Source organism: Ruditapes philippinarum, unplaced genomic scaffold (assembly GCF_026571515.1).
Source record: "Ruditapes philippinarum isolate M1 unplaced genomic scaffold, ASM2657151v2 ctg4893_1_1_1_1, whole genome shotgun sequence".
Classification (NCBI taxonomy): domain Eukaryota; kingdom Metazoa; phylum Mollusca; class Bivalvia; order Venerida; family Veneridae; genus Ruditapes; species Ruditapes philippinarum.
In genome coordinates, this window is record NW_026857767.1 from 47208 (window position 1) to 74207 (window position 27000).

Consider the following 27000-nt stretch of genomic DNA (forward strand, 5'->3'; position numbering starts at 1 on the left):
GGATATATTGATCAGTTATCACAATGGATATATTGATCGGTTATCACAATGGATATATTGATCAGTTATCATGATGGATATATTGATCTGTTAACATGATGGATATATTGATCAGTTATCACGATGGATATATTGATCAGTTATCACGATGGATATATTGATCAGTTATCATGATGGATATATTGATCAGTTATCACGATGGATATATTGATCAGTTATCACGATGGATATATTGATCAGTTATCACGATGGATATATTGATCAGTTATCACGATGGATATATTGATCAGTTATCACGATGGATATATTGATCAGTTATCACAATGGATATATTGATCAGTTATTACGATGGATATATTGATCAGTTATCACGGTGGATATATTGATCAGTTATTACGATGGAAATATGGATCAGTTATCACAATAGATATATTGATCAGTTATCACGATGAATAGAATGCACAGTTAATAAGACATTTTTTGTGTCAGATTAGGTCAAAACTTGTTGAAAATACCTAAGACTCCACGTAAATCACAAGTAATATGAAAGTAGACTGACTTTTCTTATTCAATATAACGATTAACATAAGGAGTTTAATTGATATAAGTATTTTAATATTTGTTTTCATATAAATTTCTAAAATGAACAAGAAACAAAAACGTGTTATTTGTGTATTTTGAAGATTTATATCCTCCTTACTGTTTCTAATGAGCATGCATATTATTTTGTGAAAAAAGTACTGTTTAAACTAAATCAGGACTTAAAATATATCTTTATCTTAAGTCCCAGAACTTAACAGATATATGCAAAAATATTTTGTAAATTGTATTAATTTTCATAATTGTACAAGCATAGTATATAGTAGGTAAACTGTATTTTTAAGGAGCAGAGATAGGGTAATTCTGAGTAACACCATGAGGAAAATAAAACACACGCTGATATGATAACTCTCCTAGTTCTACATCCATACATATTTTTTGATAAATCGTTTTGTGATAATGAATTCCATTCAACTGTTGTATTCCACCAGTTTATTGTAGATCCCAGTGTTTTTTTTTGTCAAATGTGTGTTTTACATAAATAATAGTTTAGTGGGTAGTTTATTTATTTACCAGAATTAGCATATTAGTTACTGTCCTCCAAATGTAGATGTACTTTTGTTTATTATGAATCAGGGATGGAACACAATAAGTGGTTAATATAGACTTATTGTACATGTATGATCTTTTATATGTTTGGGTACTGTTGATTAATTTGGCTGTTGTATGCAATCAGTATAGGATAAGGTCATGCTCAATCTGACTAAAGTTCAGATCTTGTAGTGTAGCGGTTATCTAGGAGCAGAATTTAATCAGATTGGGCCATACACCATATGAGCCGCGTCACAACAAAACCAACATAGTGCGTTTGCGACAAGCATGGATCCAGACCAGCCTGCGTATCTGCGCAGTCTGATCAGATTCCATGCTGTTCGCTGTCAGTTTCTCCACTTGTAATAGAGTTGGTAAGCGAACAGCATGGGTCCTGATCAGACTGCGCGGATGCGCAGGCTAATCTGGATCCATGCTGGTCGCAAACCAACTATGTTGCTTTTGTGTCATGACGCGGCTCATATCTGTACCGTTTGCCCTTGTAAAGTCACTCTGATGATTGATTTTAGTTTTCTGAATATGAACTCTTCTCATAAGAAAACATTTTGTACCCAGTGCATGAATCAATGATATTAGCCAGAAAAATTTATTAAAAAAGATTCAGAAAATATTTTAGGATCGTAAATGTTTATTTTTGTGGGAAAGTCATAAATTCTTGATTGAGAACAGCATTAGGCAAATATACTGAAATCTGTTACATTCTGCAGGTGAATTTGATTGCTTTCCAAAAAAAAAAAAAATAAAATACTAATTTACTGAAATTTTTTATAAATTTACCACCATAATTTCAGCATTTGTTTGTTGCTACAAGTAATATCAATAAAAGATGGTACATAAGTTGTGGTTTATGTTTTCTCCCACACACCTATTACCATTGTTTATATATAAAACCTGCCTTGTTCAGGGTGCAAGAATGTCAGACTTTACACTCCCACATTACACATATGCCACCTGCAATTAAGCAATTAACTAATTAAGCATGCTTCTAAAAGTTTCTATGTTGTATCAAAATTCATACAAAGTGAGTTTTGTAAACAACTTAAAGTTTTATTCAGGTATTCACTGTACTATTGTCTGAATGACCGATGGTCAGTTATCACCATAACACTAATTAAATAATCAGAAAAAAAATGTTTAAATGTGTGATTCAGTGATGTTGTTGTAAAAAGAATTATGAGCTAGGTTACTACTAGTATATTGTTATGTACAATGCTGAATTATATTGGACGCATTCACAGATGTAAAACTTATAATCACACTAATTTTTAAGGGAAAAAAGAAGAGAAAAAACAACAATAACAACCAAAACAAACAAAACTCAGCAATGTCTTTGTATTACTAATATATTAAAATGAGAATTACATTGAGTACATTATAAAGTGATCATGTTGGCCAAACTTCCACAACTGCAAATTTCCCAACTGCAAAGTCAACTTTTAAAATGTTGATCGTCTGCTACTGAATGATAAAGAATAGTCACTGCACCGGAATGAGGTTAGAGTCGTTACTGGCTCTTTTGACAATGTATCAGTGGACTTCCATCTGTTTTTGGCCTTGAAACATATTAGCATAGTTTTCAAGTCATTCCTAAAATCAGATCCAGTACAACAGTACAGGAAAAAGTTGACACTGTTGTTTATGTAAAAGCACGTGTAAGATAACATCCTGAAGGTGTAATAAGGAACGGTATTAAATTTGATGACGCTGATGATTTTGAACAGATTTAATGAATGAATTGTCAAAGGAAGTGTTGAAATACAATATAGAGTCCCAATACAAATACACAATTTGGTAAACGAGACAGCGATAATTTGACGCTTAATTGAAACGTGCCTCATTTTGCGCATCATGAAGATTTTGACTATCGTGATACTGTTGCAGACGGTGACTAAAACAAACGGTAGAATTCCTAGAAACCACATAAAAGACACCATATTAATTATCTTATAATTCTTCGTTATCGCAGTCACACAAAAAGTCTTAGTTTTTGTTTCCGTAACATTATTTACGTCAGTGTGATTGTACTTATATGTATACATTATGCGGTTTACCAATTCCATACAGTTCAAACCAATTGCAACAAGCACAATAATTACTGCACAAATATATGCCCGCCTTCTGGCCCCTTTTGTTCTAAATTTCAAAGGAAAGCATAGACTAAGCATTCTCTCAAATGTCAGACACACAACAAGCCACGCGGATATTTGTGATCCAAATAGTTCCGTAAATCCATAAAATTTACAAAATATGATGTGCACCTGTGAAAGTGGAATCTTACACAGATCCAGTAAAAACTTAAGTGCCGGAACGAGTAAAACAAACAAGTCCGCTATAGCGAGGAGTTTCAAATACGTGGAACAGGCGGATTTGCTACACTTCCGGCCGTTACTCCAGACAATCAATGACGTCACGTTTCCCGCCGTTCCAAAAATGATCTCTGCTGCTAGAATTATGATGCTTGTTAGAGATAGATAGTGTAGATCTTTAGTATCCATTATTATAAAGTCTTTACTGAATTACTTTGTTCTTACAGAAAATTTACGTGAGATCTGTAATTTCTTCCGTGTGGATGACTCAATATTCTTTTTGTTTTACTATAATATTCTTAAATCCAGAACAAACTTTGGTTATGCGCTCATACCTTATATAGTCATTTTTTCTTCTACATTTCTTCATTTCGTATTGAAATGTTCACAAAATATTACAATAACTGCACAACTAGTTTTAAGATAGTGCTACATATAATATTGAAGGTTTCACATAATACATATACTTTCCATAATATTCATCAAGTCACGTTACATCATTTTTTTAAAGCGTGCATCAAAATCAAAGATAGAATTAGTTGTCTTAATTTCTTCACATTATATAATTATAATTTTAACACAAATCACTTTATTTCTAAGTTTCGCCTACTTTAATACAAGAAGTCCCACTGTCTACATGCTTTCCTGGAGATTCACCACTGAATGAAGTGACAAGTTTTTATTAACATCATTCGTTATTTCTAAATGGAATTAAGCCAGGTGAAATTCAATCTGTCGCAATAGATAAACGACTTTACCCGTTGTTAAAAGCAGGAAAATATATTACTTAGGCCTAAAGGTAAATGAAAATGTTTCATAAATGATTGCCCTCATTTGATAAAATGTGGAAATAATAGAATTAAAGTCAGAAGAATAAGCCCCATGGCGTAGTAATAGCTGATCTGATGTTAACAGACTGATAAATGTGTGATTAAACTAAATATAGCCACTATTGAATAATAGTGAAATTGGGAAAAATTGAAAGAATGATAAATTGCCCAATTAGTAAATTACAAATATGGTAGATATTTTATGGTATGAGATTAATCTTGATAATTTATTTATTATCATTATATATTTCCATAATTTTATTCAGAAACAGAAAACATAGATTATTATCAAGAGACATATGACACTATGTACAATCTCTCAAAAACAGTTGCAGTTGTGTAAATTCCACAGTTTTGTAAGTTTAAGGATGGATGAGGTTGTCCAAAGTTGGGAAAATACACAGTAGTTTGGTTTGAACAATATTTATTTCTTCTTCAATATTTACAGACAAAATTACAATATAGATTTTGCAGTCAGGATTGAGAAGAAAGCTTAAAGCTTATATGAATTTCCCTCTACACAGTAGTTTGAAATGCATAGAGAAAAAAAACTTTGTAGATCTCAGTTTGCATAAACATTAGGTGTTTCAGTTCAGATGTGGAAGTGTAAATATTCTAGCAGAAATACTTTTGAACATACACGAAATACCATATTTTTCTTAATAAGGGGACATAACTCTGCAGGACTCTTCATTAAATTTGTGTCAAAAACACAGGTGGGTAATTTCACATGCTGAAAATTATCATGGCTCTAGCACTTAAAGAATTATACAGGACACAAGCCCGACAATGTGCGAACGGCATGATTGATGGACTGTCGAGAGCAAATCCATGTGATGGGGCATAAACAAAGAAAATAACATCGTTAGCAATTAATTTATTTGATCATCCTTATTAATTTTGTAGCACACAATTAAGACTAGAGTGAATAATTTAAAACACTGGCAAACTTATGTCAATATGAAGTAAAACTATAATCTAAACTTTCATCATTTCATTGCCGATTATTTCACCTACATCATTATATATGAAAAACAATTAAATAAAAAACATGAATATCTTGTTGTTATGTCATTAAAGTATCACACCTAAAGATTTATGCAATGTCAACTTTCTTTTTGATGGAACAAAATTGAGACATAAGCATATAACACAGCGATTACATTTCAGAAGTTGACATGTACAGAGAATTTACTCAGTAAAATGTGGGTAGAAATACAAGATAAAACGAGATAATCAGCCATATTTGCCATAATACATGCAAAACTTTCCTCTCTGTTCTGGATTTAATTCAAACCAACACTGTAATGGTCATATGGCGACTTTCAAGCTTGGTTGATGCCCCTCTGTGCATTAGTACCCTATGTAGAACCACAGACATTCTGTAAGGTAGCTGGATAACTAATACAAATGTAAGAACTGAATTTAAAGGGATTCAAACCAAGAGTGATGGGGGACCAATTATTATGTAGACTGCAAATATTTGTACATTTTTCAAACTCTAAATATATTTGTTAATGATTTGATCCTATGACAGTGTGTTTCTCATCTTTAAGCATGCCGCTTTAATGAACTCAATTTTATATTCATTACTGAGAAACATGATAGCTAGTCAAGCTCAGGGTAGTAATAGCAATGACAGAATTATATGAAACAAAAATCAAATTATTAATACTAGACAAATTTTTTTCACTGATAGCTCAAATAAGACTAAAATGGCTTCAAACCAAATGTTCACAAAGAAAAATCAGGACCACATGATCCTAACTGTGCTTTCATTGCTGTATGAAATATAACATAGATCAGGATTAATTAAGTATAGGTTAAAGTTTATTTGAACATATTTACAAAATCAAATTGGTCAGGGCAACCAATTTAATTTTGTAAATACCCCATGCGACCAATTTGATTTTGTAAATACGTACTAATAAACTTTAATCGGCTTAGTGTTTTAAATTTTTTTATAAACAGTTGATTTACTAGACTGATTAACTGTTTGCCGATTTACCAAGGTAAATGTGTTACGATTCATTTGAAAAACTGCAATCCTATTGGACAAAAAATAATTTCAAACACTAATACAGTTTGGTACATACATGTTATTTGGAACATAATCAAAGTGTGCAGTAAATGCTATACATGCAGACGTCAAATCGTTGTTTGCTTATACCCAAATCATAATAATTGTTAACAGATTTGTGTCATTTGCTTAATTTGTTTATACACATATATATTAGGGGTGTCACGGTTAGCAAAAATGCGTACTTTTCATACAGTGACTTAATAACCGTGTTAAACTTTTAAACGACCATATTAAAATAATTATTAGATTTAAAACATTAACTAAGATAACACATTTTGTTTGTATTTTGTTATACTCGACAACAATTACAAAACATATCTGATTATGGAGAATTGTTGTCTTTTAGGATCGGTACCATAAGATAGCATTCAGTCAGAAAAATACATTTGAAATACAGATAAAATGTCACATCTTGTCATAAAGAAACAAAGGTAATGTAAAAACCCAATCTAAAGTTTCTTCATCTGTTGGTCATGTACTAACCTTGGTTTCTGGTCATTTAATTCAGTAACAGATTTTTGTTTAAAAAAAAACGACCGAACCTGTTACACCCCTAATATATTGATATCAAACAGACAAAACCATTTAATATGTCAAGAACAAAATCAACATTAATGGCAACAATATGTAAAATAGAAAATACTTTCACAATACAAATAACAACACAATAGAAAAAAATGGATTTTGTACAGTACAAATTCTCCCCTTTAAAATATTTTCAAACAAGAGCTGTCGGTAGGACAGCACGCTCGACTATTCTAAGTGCTTGATAGTAAAAGAGCCTTGATAATGTTAAATTTTTTAAGATCACAAAAGGTATAATTTTTTTTTAATAAATTCATGTTATAGGCCTTAGAGAGAGTCTAATCATACAATATTGGCTTGACTATTCGGAAGGTAATGTCACAAGGTTGTTTTATTGAGTATAATAATACTAATTACCTATGAATACATAAATTTTGACAGAAAAGGTACATAGGCTTCTAATTAAGATGTTTTATCAAGTAAATCACTGCTTTATTATTATGAATGCATAAAATTGTCCAAAAAAAGGCACAAACCCTTCAGTAGTAATTGAGATAACAGCTTACAAGCAAAACTTTACCATGAATTTCTAAGTTGAAAAAGGGGAGAAAAATCAGCCTAAATGCAAGATAGAATTATGGATCTTTGTCAGTGACCTAAAATTATGACCCTTAATGCAAATGTGAAGATTTAAATAAATATCTTTAATAGTTATTGAGATATGTAAAACTTGCATGTAAACATTAACCAAGAGACTAAGTAGAAAAGGGGATATGAATCAACCTTAATGCAAGATAGAGTTATGGAACTTGGTCAGTGACATACAATTATGACCCTCCAATTATGACCCTAAGTGCATGTGTAAAGTCTCAAGTAAATATCTTTGAAGACCTTTAACCAAAATTTCTAAGTTTCAAAGGGGCAAATAATTCTTCAAATTTTGCAGGCAGAGTTATGCAATTTTGCAACTGATGTACATTGTTACTATAAAAAAGTATTTTAAAATTTCATTTGAATATCTCAAGCAATAATTGAGATATTTGACTTTACAAAAAAACTTTAACCAAAATTTCTAAGTTCCAAAGGGGCATAATTCTGTTAATATTGTAGGCAGAGTTATCCAACTTGTCAATCTGATGTACCTTGTTACTATAAATAAGTATTGTAAGTTTCAATTGAATATCTCAAGCAATAATTGACAAAAAACTTTAACCAAAATTTCTAAGTTAAAAGGGGCATAATTCTGTCAATATTGTAGGCAGAGTTATCTAACTTGTCAATATGATGTACCTTGTTACTATAAATAAGTATTGTAAGTTTCAATTGAATATCTCAAGTAATTATTGAGATATTTGACTTTACAAAAAACTTTAACCAAAATTTCTAAGTTAAAAAGGGGCATAATTCTGTCAATATTGTAGACAGAGTTATCCAACTTGTCAATATGATGTACCTTGTTACTATAAATAAGTATTGTAAGTTTCAATTGAATATCTCAAGTAATTATTGAGATATTTGACTTTACAAAAAACTTTAACCAAAATTTCTAAGTTAAAAAGGGGCATAATTCTGTCAATATTGTAGACAGAGTTATCCAACTTGTCAATATGATGTACCTTGTTACTATAAGTAAGTATTGTAAGTTTCAATTGAATATCTCAAGTAATTATTGAGATATTTGACTTTACAAAAAACTTTAACCAAAATTTCTAAGTTAAAAAGGGGCATAATTCTGTCAATATTGTAGACAGAGTTATCCAACTTGTCAATATGATGTACCTTGTTACTATAAATAAGTATTGTAAGTTTCAATTGAATATCTCAAGTAATGATTGAGATATTTGACTTTAAAAAAAACTTTAACCAACGCAGACGCCGACGCGGACGCAGACGCCGACGCGGACGCTGGGGCGACTACAATAGCTCTCATATTCTTCGAATAGTCGAGCTAAAAACTAACAAATACATTCTGATGTTTCCTGAATTAAAAAAAATGCCTGGATAATTTAACACTCAAATTTAATATCATTATAAAATTGGAGTATCTTGTGTACAAGTATACATATAAATTAAGATGTTATTGTTAAACACACAGACAGACTATACAAAAAATATTAAGCCACTACGAGTCACAAGTGGGCATAGCAATAATCAAAACAGAATAAATACATAATTTGCTAATCTTTTATTAAATTACAAATCAAGAAATAATCCCAATTATTATGTTAAATAATAATCCACTTGTAAATTAGCTTATTTACCCATAAAGTTGTCATATTATTCCAGCCCTGATAGGTTTGCCTGAAAATCATCTAATATTTGAAATATTTTAATCTAAATTTGAAATCATCTAATGTTCCTGATATCATATAGGCTATTTTACCCTACAAAAATATTTAAGTAACATGATCCTGACAGAAAATATGATTGTTACAGAAAAATCACAATCCTGATATAAAATAGGATCATTTTAGAAGTAACATGATCCTGATAATAAGATTATTACAGAAGTAACATGATACTGATATAAAATAGGTTTATTGAAGAAGTAACATGATCCTGATATAAAAAGGTTTATTACAGAAGTAACATAATCCTGATAACAGGATTATTACAGAAGTATCATGATCCTGATATAAAATAGGTTTATTACAGAAGTAACATGATCCTGATAATAGGATTATTACAGAAGTAACATGGTCCTGATATAAAAAAGGATTATTACAAGAGTATCAGTGTGGAGAGAAAAATCATTACAAAATGAGCATTATTTTTATAATGTAAAGGAAGGTAATAAACTGAAAGAAAATGTATGCACATAAAAACAGACTTTACCAATCAGTGTTATCTTCTGGAGTATTATAAAATGTGCTATAACTTAAACAAAACTGTAATTTCCTGGGTCCAACAGGAATGGTCAAACTTATACTCTATAACTCTAAAGTAATGTTGAATGAATCGCTAATGAATACTGCTAGTACCAATATTATTTCTTACATCATTCCTGTTCTAATATATCTTATTTTATGCAACCCTCCGTTACAGAATAAGTATTATATCTGCTAATTCTCTCTAGACTGAATTTTACAATAAAACGTAAATACAAACAAGAGGCCCTGAAATCACTCACCTGTATATAGGCCCCTGGAGAGGGCCAATTTTAACCCAAGGGCTTTTATTTGAACAAACTTCGTAGAAACCCGTTAAAAGATGTTTCATGTTTAATATCTAAGCTCTAGCTACTTGGGTTTTTTAAAAGATGATTTTTCAAGTTTTTACTATATACAAATAAGGAAAATCAATGACCCCAAGGGGAGGGGGCAATTTTGACCCCAGAGCTTTTATTTGAACAAACTTGGTAGACACTGACTAGCTGATGTTTCATGCCAAATATTTAATCTCTAGCTCTTTCTATTTTTAAAAGAAGTTTATTTTAAAGTTTTTTCTTCTTGTTGCCATGGCAACTAGAGTTCTGCTTGGAATAAAATTCTTTGAACAATTTTTAAAGTTGACTACCAAAGGAACATTCCTGTGAAGTTTGGATGAAATTGGCTTAGTGGTTTATGAGGATATGTTGTTTAAAGTAAAAGTTTACGAACGGACGCCTGACGAAAAGGGATCACAAAAGCTCACCATGTCACTTTGTGACAGGTGAGCTAAAAAGATATGTTAAAAAAGCATAGTTATACATAGCTATAACAATCATTCAATTGAAAAAAAGGACTAACAAAATTCAGAAACATCAATAAATTCTATGACATCACTGTTTCATAAACATTGCTTGCACTATAGGCTGAAATTATTTTTTTCCATTTCCATATAAAAATCATTTTAACATTGGAATGTACAAAATTCAAACCAGGGCAATACTTTTGTATAAATTTTCTAGGATGGAGGCAAACAGTAACAAGAAGGGGCAAACAATAGTATTTTTTGTCTATGCAAAAATAATTAAAAACCTTAAAAAGAGGCATTAAAATTTAAAAAGTTCTGGAGACAGAATCATGTCAAATTTAAAGCCCATTATAAATTTTGATTTTTAATTAATAAAGGGTTTTTGAGCACTTAAAATTACTTTATGTCTACAATTTGAAGAATATATAACTACACTACTATATAATCACATGGAAGGTTTGTGCAAAATACTATAAATAGGATAAGTAGTCTTCTAAATATAGCTAGACTTGTTACTATAAATAGCACAATCTAAATATAGAACCATCATCAACTTTTAGTCTCTTCCTCCAGCCTTTCTTGATCAAGTTCCTGTTGAAGTGTTTCAAGGTCATTGAAACTACCGTGTTTATTCAGGAGTACGGAATCTTCTCCAAGCATCGTGCAGAGCTCGGATAGACGCTGTTGCATCTTGGGAATGCCCGCTAACTGTGTCTCAAGTTTCTGTTTCTCCTCATTCAGGGAGAGGCGAGTTGTGTTGTCAAACTTTTCTAGCCTCCAACCACCTTCCCCATCAAACTGTAGCAGGTGGGAATGGAACTTCCTAGAAAATGAAATTGGAAATTGTTAATATATCAGAATTTTAAGATACAACTGAACAATGCTAATGTTAAGTCAGAATTTTTTTTCAACTCTTTCATTTCCTTTATAAAGATAATGGGAAAAAGTTAAAACTCAAAAGAACAGTATCACTATTTCAGTCATACAATAACTTTCACGAGATATATTCATTTTATTCAATTTTCAAATGATTCATTAGCTTGAATTTAATTCATAATACATCTCCATAAAGTTCCTAGAAGGATTCAGAACCAAAGTGATGATATGCAAGTGGTGAGAAATCTGTGACTAAAAAACTTTGTAACTGGTGATGTGAAGATAATAACTTACCAGAGTGATGGTCTGTGGGTAATTGTAAGTAAGGTAATTCCTCTGTCTTTAATGGTCTGATATATCTTACTCTCCACATCTATTGATACTGCACTCGTACACTCATCTAACAATGCAAACTGTGGCCTAGAAAACATATAACAAACATTACTCAAATAAAGTATTCATATTTATACAAAATTTGATGTAAAAATGTGTAACCAAGTATTATTTTAGAAATGACATATCAACATCATTTTATAAGTACTCTTAGATCTAAAGATACTGCACAAATGTAAAAAAAAACATTACTTTTGTGAAATACATTGACATCCCCCACCAATATAGTAATTATCTGTAAACAAACATTCCCAAAGCCAAAACATGTTCTTTTCCAAATAAAAAGCATAAATTTCTCAATCATTTGTCTGCATTTATATTGTGTTAATTTTCTTTAAAATAACAAAAGAAGCTATACGTTTATTCACATGTGTTCAGAGTTTCTTTAGTTACTCTCAAATTTTCAAGTTTGATTTCGGTAAACAAAACCAGAGTGATCAGCGATCACATGTGTCCCCTCATGACAGTCAACTGAACGTTGCAGCTACTGTGTAACAGGAGACACAACATGAGCTGTCACTCAAGTGACGAATTCCCCCGAAAAAGGTTTCTTAAAGAACCAGGTATTATGAAAAGAAAAGAGAATGAAAGTAACTAATTGCTGAATATTGTTCTTTGTATTATTGTACCTTCAAAATATAAGTGTGACCTTGACCTTTGAAGAAGGGACGTGGTTCCTGAATGAGACAAAATGTTGTTATGAGATAGACATTTGTGCCAAATTATTTCAAAATCCCTCAAAGCATGATAAAGTTACAGTCTGGACATGATTGTTGTGTAAGTGGGGACAAAAGGACAGACGGACATGAGCTTTAGCCGCGACACATTGTCTTTATGTGGTAGAAATTTGTGCCAAGTAATTTTAAAATCCTTCCATACATGACAAGGTTACAATCTGGACATGAATGTGTCTTCAAACTCTTTCAAGAAAATGAGTAGCTTCAAACTATAAGTAAGACCTTGACTTTGAAGGTAGGGACATAAGTCTTTGTCGCGACACATCTCCTTGATGTGGTTGACATTTATGCTTAGTTATTTTAAAATCCTTCGATGCATGACAAAGTTACAGCCCGGACACGAATGTGTGTATCTATAAACTCTAATTGTGATAAAGTCAACTTCAAAATGGTAGTGTGACCTTGACCTTTGAGGTAGGGACCAGATTATTGGATGTGACACATTGTCTTGATGTTGTAGACATTTATTTATGCCTAGTTATTTTAAAATCCTTCCATGCATGACAAAATTACAGCCCAGACACAGTTGTGTGTACCTATTAATTCTTATTGTGATAATGTGAAAATTCAAAATGTTAGTGTAACCTTGACCTTTGAGGTAGAGACATAATTCTTGATTGCGACACATCGTCTTGATGTGGTCGACATTTATGCTTGTTATTTCAAAATCCCTCAATGTATGACAGAGTTAGTCAAGACACGAATGTGTGTACCTATCTACTCTAATTGCAAAAATGTGAAACTTCAAAATGATAGTGTGACCTTGACCTTTGAGGTAGGAACGTGGTTCTTGGATGCGACACATCGTCTTGATGTGGTAGACATTTGTGCCAAGTTATTTTAAAATCCCTCAATGTATGACAAAGTTACAGTCCAGACAAGAATTAAGTGGGGACGGAGGGACAGATGGTGGGATTATATTATGCCACCCTTCAGGGGGCAAAAAATAATTAACAGGGCAAAATGCGCTTGTTATTCAAGGGTCACTACTCTATAGAGGTGACACAAAAATCTGGCAATTAAAAAATCTTCAATCATCTATGGATGTAATAGTTACCTATGGTAGAAAATCCTGGCCATGCCCATTCTTTGTTTCTCCCCACCGGACAATACATCCTTCCAGTCACTTTCAGCATCCCAACCTGATATTATACATGTAAATAATTCAACCTTAACCCTACCATACTTCTTTCCTTGAATTGTCTTATTCTAAACATGAAACTGTCCATTATCATGTGTAGACTACAATATCTATGAATGAGAGTTCCTTTTTTTACTTTGAATTTAGAAATTCTACAAATGCAAGTTCCTTAGTTTTCTTTGAATTTAGAGGGTTTTTTTTACAAGATTTTAATTTCAATATCAAAATACAAACAACATGTACTATCGGTAACTATCATGTATACAACAGTAAAAGAGTCTTGTCTGACAGTATGGCTCCCCTAGTTCTATAATAATTTTAGAATTTTAATATGGTGTAGAATTTGAATAAACTGCTATCGATGAAAATGCAAAATATTTGCACCTTCCCAAATTCATATTCAATATGTAATTTATATGTCTTTTTATGAATTGGGAATAATCCCTTGTAAATGTTAATATCAGAATACTAAATTTTTTATGTTTAATAGATCATAATGTGGTCACACTGCAAAGATCTGCAGAATATGATTGGCAAGTATCAACATGATCAAGAAGATTTAAATCACATTTAAATTTCAAATTAAGTACATTTCATTGATTCCATAAAAATGCATGAGCAGACAGACTTACTTCAAAATTAAGAATATTTGGGTTTTTCCCAGCTAATCCAGGGTAAGAAACAAACTTTTACAGTCACAGCTTCAAAATTAAGCACAACAGTTTGACTAATCTATTGTTCACCCTGAAGCTATAATGGTAAAAGTTTGTTTGTACTGGGGGATTAGCATGGAAATACCTACATTTGCCGAGTTACGGACAACATCTATTTAGTGCATCTCCTATTTCATACACAGCTGACAAATTTCATTAATTATAATTGAACACAATTATTTTCAGATTAACTGAAAAACATGACACAAATAGTTTATTATTTATTATTATATGAACTGACCTCCTTCCCTCTCTACAACATAATGTAGATTGACAACATTTAGAATGCCCTGTAGATCTTCCTCAGAGAATCCCTTACACTTCATATCCTCTACTGTGTCCGGGTATATCACTTGATCTCTTAATGTTCCTATTGACATGTATGGTCTGTAAATACAGGATATTGAAGGAGTGTAAGTTCAATACTGAATTTATTGAACGAGCTGTAAAGTCATATTATGTGAGCCTCCAGCGAGCATAATATTATTTAATTCATAGAGTTCAATAAATTCAGTATTGAACTTACACCAATATTATATTCTATTTATCACCTAACCCTAAATAACGATTGTTTAAAGTGAAAAGTTACATTTTTCAATGACACACCTATACATTTAGCGCGTCTTTACACTATTTTTTATAATGCAAATGATGTCATGTCAAAATATATGCACAAACGTATAATACCATTTTTACAGAGTCGCAAAATCGGCATGGGTATGTGATAAATAATAATATTAAACAATGATAACTGAATTGCTAAACAGACTGTGTTACGCTTAATATAAACAAAGTCTGCAATTTTCAAGTAACTTTGTAGTGATTAATGCTTCTGAGGGATCACTTTTCTTCCAGATTTTCTTATCTATATCATATCCAAAACATTTCTTACTGGTAAAATTTCATTGATGTATTAAAAGCAAGTATGAACAAGCCGAGGGCATTTTATTATTCATATACATGTAAAACAAACTTCATAATTATATTATACATGGCAGTGTATTCCACCAAATGTATGAGCAGAAGTCTACAAAGGAAAAAAAAATCTTCTTAACAGCTTGTTAATATGGAAATATTAAGATGTTACATAAAACCATCACAAATCTAGTACAAAAACACCTTTTAGGACTCTAACTACATTATAGGGGATGGGACTAGGGCACTTAGGTTGCAGAATATTGCAATGAATTTTGCTTGTCAATACTTACTATGTTTTTTATTACAAATATAATTTTGCAAATAGCATATCTGAATATGAAATTGCATTCCTTTATTTGCAGTCATGGAAATTGTTAAGGGTCTTTTATTTTGGCAGGTAAAATGAAAAAAAAAAATTTTTGTCAAAGGTAAATTTTTAAAAAATAAGGAGAAATAAATATAAACTTGGAAAGGGAAAAGGGCCAAATATCGAACCCTACATTCATGTATTAAGGGCCCTGCCATTTGAAACATATGTTCATGAATAGCCTTGGTTAGCTCAATATGTAGTGTTGGACTGGAATCGGGTGACCTGACTTTGTTTCCCGGATGATACAGGTCAGTTTCGTTTGTGATTGATCATGAAATCTTTTCTACAGCATGTGCACTATACGCTGCGGCATGTACAGAAGTTTCAGTTCCTTGCAGAAGTGAAGGCAATTAGTACTGGTAAACTGCTTGACAGCCTGCCCACGAACGATACGGTGTTGAACTGTGCTCTGGTAAATTCAATGTGGTTTACTGTCATGACCCGGAGTGAAAACTACCAACACCACCATCAAATATATAAATGACTCACATACCTTTGTGGGATATAGAACATAGAGGAAGTTGGTGGTCTATGAAGCTTGCCATCATATACTGGCCATAAGCCACTGAGTATTCTAAACAAGGAAGATTTTCCACAACCATTTGGTCCTGTGATCAACAAATGCATGCCGGGCTCCATCTGTATATAAATATAATGATATAATAAGCAAATCATAGAATTCTATTACCTGATGTGGCAATAGAACTTACCCTAAAACAATATGAGTGAGATTAAAAAAGGATTGGAGCACCAAACTAAATATGGTATTCCTGTATATACTGGACATGGCACTTGAATGATTAAATGCTTAAATCTCGCCTTTTTATCCAACAAATAAACTTTAAAATATCTAATTCATCTCTTCACACCAATTTATATAAGATAAGGAATGAAAAATGTAAGAATCTGCAGAAAAAAATATGCCTATTTTGTGATAATCATTATTGCAAGCGTCTGCTCCAATCCTGTATTGAGTTAAATCCAAAAATGTATATAGTCTGCAAATGTCTAAGTTTGCAAAGGGGGATAACACAGTAAAATAGTGCAACAGTGAATGGTTTAAGTTATGAACCTGTCCACATGTGTGAAATTTCAAGTTAATCCTTCTATGGAGAAAGAACTTGTATGCAAAAACTTGAAAATGATTCACTAATGGGCATAATACAGTAAACATCCATTCTTGATTCATGAATTTTATAATTATGATCCTGAAGACATAAATAAACTTTCAAGTAAATACCTGTAATAGGTGTTGAGAAATAATGTTTTTTTTTTCATGAGAAAGTTGCAAAACCAGAAAATGCCACATTATCTTTGTTAAAAGCATGGGTTTTATACCAAATTTTCAAGAAATCACTTTAAATACTTAATTTAAGAAACAATGTTTATTTCAGAAACATTTTATATAGGGCAAGTAAGCATATATTAAAGTATACACCTGGTTCAAAGTAAGTCAACAATGTAAAATTTGAGAATTTACTTTACCTGAATGGAAAGACTTTTAACAATGATGTCTCCATTAGGTGTAATAATTGGCATATTTTCCACCAGTATATTTCCCTCTGTTATAGTAACTTCTCCTAATTTAGAAATAAAGAGTAAAAAATAAATACATTATAATTCTTGTATCACACCAAACATCATAAATGAATATAAAAATACAATGTATTTCTATAGAAAAAAATATTTTTCATTTTCTAAGAAATACAACAAGAGGGTCACGTTGGAACTTATATTGCTCACCTTAGTGAGTGTTGCATCCAAAGACTAAGTATTACTCAATTTACCAAATGAAAAGATCAACAACTTTCCTGTAATCTTATACAGTTGCAGTTTATTTCTAGTAATATAGGTCTCTGGCCCAAAATACAAAGTATACAACAATACAAACAATAGTGTGATAAATTGCAAATACATTTGTAGCTAAATGTAATGTAATGGATTGAATTATTATATGATTATATAGTATTAAGCTCTTCCTTTCTTATACTCATTGCATGATATAAATATCTAGTGATTGATATTACTTTATCTGTTATTGTTGATGACATGAGGGAAAAGAAAATAATGATTGGAATAGTGATGTAACTATGAATCAATAAATCAATAAACAAAAGAATATAAATCAATAAAATTAAAGAATATAAATCAATAAACAAAAGAATATAAATCAATAAACTTAAGAGTATAAATGAATTAACGACAGAGTATAAATGAATTAACTAAAGAGTATAAATGAATTAACTAAAGAGTATAAATGAATTAACTACAGAGTATAAATGAATTAACTAAAGAGTATAAATGAATTAACTAAAGAGTATAAATGAATTAACTACAGAGTATAAATGAATTAACTACAGAGTATAAATGAATTAACTAAAGAGTATAAATGAATTAACTAAAGAGTATAAATGAATTAACTAAAGAGTATAAATGAATTAACTACAGAGTATAAATGAATTAACTAAAGAGTATAAATGAATTAACTAAAGAGTATAAATGAATTAACTAAAGAGTATAAATGAATTAACTAAAGAGTATAAATCAAACAAGATTACCATGAGCTTCAACAGGTCCTTCAATTTTCTCCAAGTTAGATTTTTCCAATTTAGGCTGATTATCTTTAACAACCACTGTGCGCCTATATTTGCCTTGCAATACATCATCAAATACTGTAAACATGTTATAAACCCTGGATGTGTAACCAGCCAGTTCTGTTATCTGTAAACATAAACCAGTTAACAACTATAATTTCATAAACCCTGGAGTTAACAACTATAATTTCATAAACCCTGGATGTACACAAAAATGTATAGCCAGCAAGTTCTGTTATATGTAAACATAAACCAGTTAACAACTATAATTTCATAAACCTGGAGTTAACAACTATAATTTCATAAACCCTGGATGTATAGCCAGCCAGTTCTGTTATATGTAAACATAAACCAGTTAACAACTATAATTTCATAAACCCTGGAGTTAACAACTATAATTTCATAAACTCTGGATGTATAGCCAGCCAGTTCTGTTATATGTAAACATAAACCAGTTTAACAACTATAATTTCATAAACCTGGAGTTAACAACTATAATTTCATAAAACCCTGGATGTGTAACCAGCCAGTTCTGTTATCTGTAAACATAAACCAGTTAACAACTATAATTTCATAAACCCTGGAGTTAACAACTATAATTTCATAAACTCTGGATGTATAGCCAGCAAGTTCTGTTATATGTAAACATAAACCAGTTAACAACTATAATTTCATAAACCCTGGAGTTAACAACTATAATTTCATAAACCCTGGATGTGTAACCAGCCAGTTCTGTTATATGTAAACATAAACCAGTTAACAACTATAATTTCATAAACCCTGGAGTTAACAACTATAATTTCATAAACCCTGGATGTGTAACCAGCCAGTTCTGTTATATGTAAACATAAACCAGTTAACAACTATAATTTCATAAACCCTGGAGTTAACAACTATAATTTCATAAACCCTGGATGTGTAGCTAGCAAGTTCTGTTATATGTAAACATAAACCAGTTAACAACTATAATTTAATAAACTCTGGAGTTAACAACTATAATTTCATAAACCCTGGATGTGTGGCTAGCAAGTTCTGTTATCTGTAAACATAACCAGTTAACAATTATAATTTCATAAACCCTGGATGTGTAGCTAGCAAGTTCTGTTATATGTAAACATAAACCAGTTAACAACTATAATTTCATAAACCCTGGACATGTAGACTGCAAGTTCTATTATTTGTAAACATAAACAAGTGAACAACAATAATTTCATAAACCCTGGTTATGTAGACAACAAGTTCTATTATGTGCAAACATAAACCAGTTAACAATTGTAAACTAAAAATTGCAAATACTCCATAAACTCTGGATACATGACCAACAAGTTTTGGTATCTGTAAACACAAACAAGTTTACAGCTGCAAAATTTTTTAAACCTGTATTTTTTATTTGCTGTTTAACCTTTCATAAAGAAAAACATGCAATATCTCAGCTTGCAAGAACAGAGTTTAATGTATCACAATATGCCATGAACTAGAAGTATATGTACATGTTAAAATTTCACAAAAAACGAACATAACATCACCTCTTTGTATGATGATATAAGTCTTTCTGTAGCATCAGCTGAATTGATCAACAGGTTTCTAGCTGTTGTAAAAGCTCGCGTTCTCTCACTCACACCGCCATCAGGATCATCATCCACCTTGCTACCTATAAAATGTACAGAGCAAAACTACTTGTCAAAACTACAAATAGACTGATCTCAATTCCTTTTTATTTGGATAAAATTTCATAAAAAAAAACCCCAACAGAATGTCATAAACAATATCTGTTTTTCTTTATCATATCATCACCTGAGTACAGTAATCAGTAACTGGTTAACTTCAAGTAAATCATTTAAGGAGTTAACCTGTTACTGCACTAAGGTGACGACGACATGAGGAATCTTATATTATGTTGGCAAAGATAATTCAAGGAAAACCTTCAGTACTGTTGCAATGCATCTATAACTGACAATCTTTATTGGCAACATTTTCAAATATGAAACTGAAAAACATTATATATGGGGTTTATGCCTGCTTGAAATTCCAAGACATATGCTACACCTTAAGACAATATGGTTCAATCACTTACTTGTGAATCTTCAAATGAAACATAGTGAGGTTATTTCCCAGTGTCCAACTTAACACAAATTTGTTCAAACCAAAATAAGTAAAACAAGAGGGCCATGATTGCCCTGAAATTGCTCACCTGTATATAGGGCCAAGGCCAATTTTAAACCAGGGGCTTTTATTTGAACAAACTTGGTAGACACCCATTAGAAGATGTTTCATGATAAATATCTAAGCTCTAGCTATTTGGGGTTTTTGTAAGAAGATTTTTAAGTTTCTACTATAAACATACATGTAAACGGACAGTGTTCCCACTTCTATTTTTCATTGGGGGTATTTTTACCCCTTACCTTTGAAAACTGGGGGTAAAATAAAAATTCAGGGGGTACATATATTTGTACAATAATTATATGAAATTAAAAGATGATTCCAAAACCATACATCAGACAATTATGCTGTTTTCTTCAAGATTCACTCCACCCCCCCCATAGGTAAAATTCATTGTGACCAACACATACTGGCATATATCTCCATCTCAATTAATATAACCATAATTTAAGTTCATAAACAGCATATAAATTGTTACTACACACCTTTGAACAAAACAAAGCTTCCTTTTTGTTGATGTTTTAATTAACAAAATCGGCATCGCGAAAATATGTGACAAATGAAAATGTGTCTGTTTTCTGCAGAAACATTCATAATTCCAGTTGTTGCCGATTACAATTATATTAGAATTAATATTTTTATAATATTTTAAGATTGTTTTTCATCAATGTCAATGCACTTTAAGTGATTTTTGTTTGAGAAATTGCTCTAAAGAATAATTTTTGAATTATACATGATTAAGTTTCCGACTTTCTGTGCGTATTTTTACCCTCTTGCCTAAATTTCTGTACGTGAATTTTGGCATTTATACGTAAAATACGCACATGTGTGCGTAAATGGGAACACTGAACGGAAAAACAATGACCCCCGGGGGTGGGCCAATTTTTTACCCCAGGGCTTTTATTTAAACAAACTTGGTAGACACCCACTAGAAGATGTTTCATGCTTTATATCTAAGCTGAAGCTATTTAGGTTTTTTAGAAGAAGATTTTTAAGTTTTTACTATACAAATAAGGAAAATCAATGACCCCCTGGGGCAGGGCCAATTTTTACCCCAGGGCTTTTATTTAAACAAACTTGGTAGACACCAACTAGAAGATGTGATATGCTTAATATCTAAGCTCTAGCTATTTGGGTTTTTTTAAAAGGAGATTTTTTAAGTTTTTGCTATATACAAATTAGAAAAATCAATGACTCCCTGGGGCGCGGCCAATTTTAACCCCAGGGCATTTATTTGAACAAACTTGGTAGACACTGACAGATGATGTTTCATGCCAAATATTTAAGCTCTAGCTCTTTTGGTTTTCTAAAAGAAGATGTTTTAAGTTTTTTCTTTCGGTTGCCATGGCAACCAGAGTTCTGCTTGGAATTAAATTCTTTGAACAATTTTTAAATAAAGTTGACTACCAAAGGAACATTCCTGTGAAGTTTGGATGAAATTGGCTTAGAGGTTTATGAGGAGATGCCGTTTAAAGTAAAAGTTAACGGACAGACGGATCCCGGACGGATAGACGCCGGACCAAAAGCGATCACAAAAGCTCACCATGTCACTTTGTAACAGGCGAGCTAAAAAGGGACTTTAAATGCGGACCAACACAGTAAAACAAAAAAATGTTGCAGTTTGAATGAGTCTGTTTATAGACAGAGGTGGTTTTCTACCAAAAAAATGGAAGAAGATATAATAAAAACACACTAATTACAATAATCTGTAATAGGTCTAGCTTTGCAAGGCCTACAACATGATTTTGTTGCAATGCAGATTTCAATGTACAAATTTATAAGAACTTTCAAGAAAGATTTTTTAATAATTCTGGTTAAACGAAAGAGATGTTTTGTGTTCATATTTTGCAGCATGATACAGGCTGTTTCCCTAGCCAAAAATTGCTATCATTGATGTATCCTTGATATTTTAAGTTAGTTTAGCTTTTCTCCTTTTTTTTTTTTGCTTGATTTACTGTGCTATATTTTCTACTTCAGAAAGCCATTTAAAAAAAAAAAGTCACTTAACGACTACAATTTAAAACATCAAACTCTTTAATGCAAATTCATAATCACGTTCAAATGTACCTTAAAACTATACATGTTCTTTTATGTAATAAATCTTTCTTCACACTGATATTGCCTATTAAAAATGTTTATCAATTTTTGCTAACAATTTGACTTTATCTTGTAATATCAATGTCAACTTATCTACATGATGTCACAATGAATATGATATATTAGTTAAACTGAATGACCCCAGTTCATACAAAAATATTGCTCAGTAAAAAATGGAAACATTAAATCAACCCTAATATATACATTTTATATTAACAGAGACCCTGATCTTTCTTGTAAATGTGACACAGTGTACTTATACTTTACACTTGAATGAAGTTATGAACTAATTTTACACAAATTTGTTTTAGTTTGATTGTGTTGGAAGCTATAAGCTTACTGAAACACACTCATAAGCTTAATGTACATGCCTGGAACCAACCTGTTCTAAGCAATGAGTGTAAAGTTTCTGTCTTATGGAAACAATGGCTTGTGCTTGACAAGGTTTGAAACCATGTGGCCAGTAATCCTTAGATTACTAGTTGTTTTAAACATATTTATTTAAGCTTGATTTCGAAACAAGTTCTTGCAACTTTCGAGTCGGCTTCCTGGAAGCACCCAGTACTAGTGTCATATGAAGAAACATGATCGTGACCCGATTAGGGCTCAAACCCATGATCCCTGGGTTGAGAGGCTGACACCTTAACCATTAGGCCACTGCTCCCCTTTTACTTAGATTACCTCTTACTTAGATTACTAGTTGAATGTGTTAACCACTGGGCTAGCGGCCAATCATTGTATTTACATCTACTTGTAAAATATTTTGTCCTTTCAAAACCCAACACATAGAATCTTTAATTTTATGCTACATGTACATGTAGCTCAGGGGCACTTATACACTAAAGGATGTACACCAATTAAAAAGTTTTGCATTAATAGAACAGCCTTCTACATTACTGTATACAATGTTTGTTTGCTTGGTTTTATGACGTACCAACACAGAACTGATCATATGATGCCGAAACAGTAAAAATTAATTTGGCTAACCTCGGGTGTTACAAACTTCAAAGCAACACCTGGCAGGGGTCAAAACAACCTCAATCTATATAATAAATTATTATTAAGAGTCATTTTAATGGTCAAACGGACACCCTGGCCTGTACATGTAGCAGTTCATTATATAAGTATCTGCATCATAAAGTATGGTATGTAGCATGATCATTACATACTATAAATATATGCCAAAATATATGTTATTATTATACAAAACATCTTGACAATAAATACAGTGGCTAGTTAATATAATCTGCCTCTCAATAATTAATTTCATTAAAGATTGAAGTTTATAAATCTTTTGACACCAGTAGATCTGGTACAGTAAAAGACTTCTAAGTTCCAATATGATAAGCATATGTTGAAAAATCAAACTTCTTGAATTGGAGCATTATTAAATATTGTTAAACTATATGAAGTTTATGTATGATGTTCAAAAACAACACAAAACAAAAACAATCAGTATAAAGCTTACCATCTGACCGTGTACCTCCAGTGCTTATGATGGGTATAGCTACCATGATGAGGCCACTTGCACTCCAAACATACTTCATCAAAAACTGTTCCAACATAACATACCAAAGACGTTGACAGAAAATAACTTCCATTTGACGCTTCAGTCTTAAATAACTTTTTTGAAGAAGGTTGAGCTCAACCTGAAATAAAATAAGAGACACACCTGGACTATACACACAATAAATGATATTACATTACATGTATAGTATGAGTTTTTATGAAAAGCAACTTTGCACGCCTAACTTAAGTCCATCAAAGGAAGAGCAAGGTAAATTATGTATATTATATAGATATGTTGTTTACAATTGCACAACATGCTGTCATGTACAATTCAGGTTTGCTTAATGAAATATTCACCTATTTAAATTTGAGTTTGAACAATAACATGAGGTAGATTTTGTATTTCATCTGGTAGTGCTTTTATCATTACATTTTCTTAAAGTGCATGCAACATCTTATCCTTAAAATCTTATTAATTCTGGTAATAAAATTTAAGCGTACCTTGTGTCCACCATAGAATGCAATTTCTTCTGCATTTGTAATGATTCTTGACTGCATGTATCTTAAGTAACCCCTTCTATTTGCCTCCTCGGCAACCAGTTTGCCAAATCTGGGTGAAACTGCTCGTAAAATCTCCGCTGTTACAAAGAGCACTGTTGAAGCAACAATAGTTGGGACTGATGAACTAGCACCTCTACTTGATGCTAGTGAGTATAAAGTGAAAGACATCAGGGCAACATCCAGCAACGGTTTTGTTATGTGCGAATATAAATGAGCCAATGATGATGTAAATAGGGTTATATCTTCAGTCAAACACTGGTCAACATTTTGCAATCTATTGTCTAGGTTACTAACCCGATAGTAAGTCTGATCTTCAAAATAAGCTTTATATGCATGGTCAACTAATCGAGTCCTGAACACAAGAGCTAACTGACTTTCCAAGAAACGTATTAAACTATTGACAAAAGTTGCTGGAATTGCAATTCCAATCCATTGCATTAAAAGAAGAAGGAATGCTTTAACATCACGCCTCACAATCGTCTTAACAATACGCCCATCTAACTTAGCAACATAGATCGAAAGAAAAGTACGAACAACTAAAGTGCACGTATGCAATGACAGAACGGCTAATTCTTTGCTCCAAATTTTTGGTATAATTATTTTCAACAAGTATTTTAATTGCTTGTAGAATCGTTTATCTACACCTGGAGAGTCTTTCTTTGGAGACGATTTGGCATTAGTTCTTTTGGCATAGCTCTTTAAAAGTCTTGGGTACAACCTCCTCGACGCATAAGTCGTAAAAATACACACTGCGGCTCCAAATATAAGCTTCTCTCTAGTGTATTTGTTAGAGATTGCTGCCCTAAGTAATTTCACAAGAGTCTTCCAAACTTTAGTCATGTTTATGGACTAACGTGCTTCAAAATACATATCTGTCAAAATAAATTCCTCCCTTGTCCTCCATGATGATTTCACGTGGGAACTTTGACCCTTGCACCGGTTTGATAAAAGACTCTACTAATCGACAGACACCGGTCTTCGGTCTCCGTCGAAATATATTGGTATATATAAATAAAACTCTTAAACCTGTGGTATACATTTATTATTTGAATAGAAGAGAGTAAACAACTTAAGATATTATAATTTTTCAAAATTACTGTCCAAAATCAGTTTCAAATAAAAATGAATAAATGAAAAAAGAAAGAAAAAGACTATTTTTATAGATACATATTAAGGTGTCATTAAATTTTATCAAAAATTCATCATGTTAACTTTAGAAATATATCTATATTTAAACGTTATCTGCACCTGTTTTACCACAACGTACATGTATGCAAGTACAAAATGAACAAGCTGAACAAAGTTGATGTCTGGAAGTTGCATGTAGAAAGCAGCTTGTACGTAACACAGTGACTGTATTCACTTGAGTGGGGACATTTCAACTTCATAAGTTCGTTATAATCCTTGAGGTAGAAAGAAGAATCTTATAAAGATGAAATGGAAAACTCATGAAGTTGTTCCCATCATTCTTTTGTATGTTTAGCCTACATGCCACAAAAAAGTCCCCCAAAAATCAAAATAACCAAAAACAACAACAAGAAAAAGCCCCCGGAAGCTTCTTGATTTTCACCATTTAGAGATGTTTAAATTATGTATTTCCAAGGCCATTTAAGGTCCATAAAATTATCATAAATAACTTTTTTCTTAATTCAAATATCGTTACTATAACTAAATACTAAAAATGTTATCAGTTACAACGCATTAATCGATGACTAAATATCTTAAATTTCTTTTGTTTGCCCAATAGTCGCGTAGCAGTAGAATGTCTGACATTATCTTCCGCACGTAATTCTGTTTCTCGTGCTTTAGTTTAAACAATATTTTTATTGATAATCCACACATTTACATAATAAATTACATAAAATAAAATTTACGGATTGAGTAGGAAGCTTGTAAAGCTTTTTTTTGAAAACTCTCTCTCGTGCTTTGATGAAAATGGCCGTACGTGGCTGTCATTTACTTATACGGCGCACAACAAGAAAACTTATTTGTTTTGGACTAATTTGCTATATATCACACTGAAAAGTGTGCTTCGTTTTTGTGAAAATATTGCATTTTTTCATTTCTCAGTGTGATATTCAGCATATTCAATCAAACATTTATTATATTTACAATTTGGTAAAGCAGTATTTTTTCGTTATTTTGATTTTTTAATTTATTAAAGAGATGACTATACATAAATCCATTACAATAAAATGCACAGAAAATTATTGTTTTATTACATGTATTATGATAATTATTATATACATGTATACTGGTGTTCCATGTTTAGCATCTTTTTCCCGCCAAAGAAGCCTTGTCCCTAGATCCATCTAGTTTGAATTATTATTTGGATTGGTTAGTCTTACGGTTGCGTAATC

At 31.6% G+C, this 27000-nt stretch overlaps 1 protein-coding gene across 1 annotated transcript; it reads right to left on the reverse strand.

The window, feature by feature from the left end:
• Positions 1-5153: 5153 nt before the first annotated feature.
• On the reverse strand, positions 5154-25579 carry LOC132750867 (ATP-binding cassette sub-family D member 2-like). The gene is made up of 10 exons (XM_060740927.1): positions 24581-25579; positions 24039-24219; positions 19840-19964; positions 18278-18440; positions 17205-17299; positions 16213-16358; positions 14673-14818; positions 13635-13719; positions 11742-11867; positions 5154-11394 (listed from the first exon to the last, which is right to left on the reverse strand). Exons 1-10 carry the CDS (start codon positions 25478-25480, stop codon positions 11121-11123), a joined length of 2241 nt encoding a protein of 746 aa, XP_060596910.1. The 5' UTR covers positions 25481-25579; the 3' UTR covers positions 5154-11120.
• Between the last annotated feature and the right edge of the window lie 1421 nt (positions 25580-27000).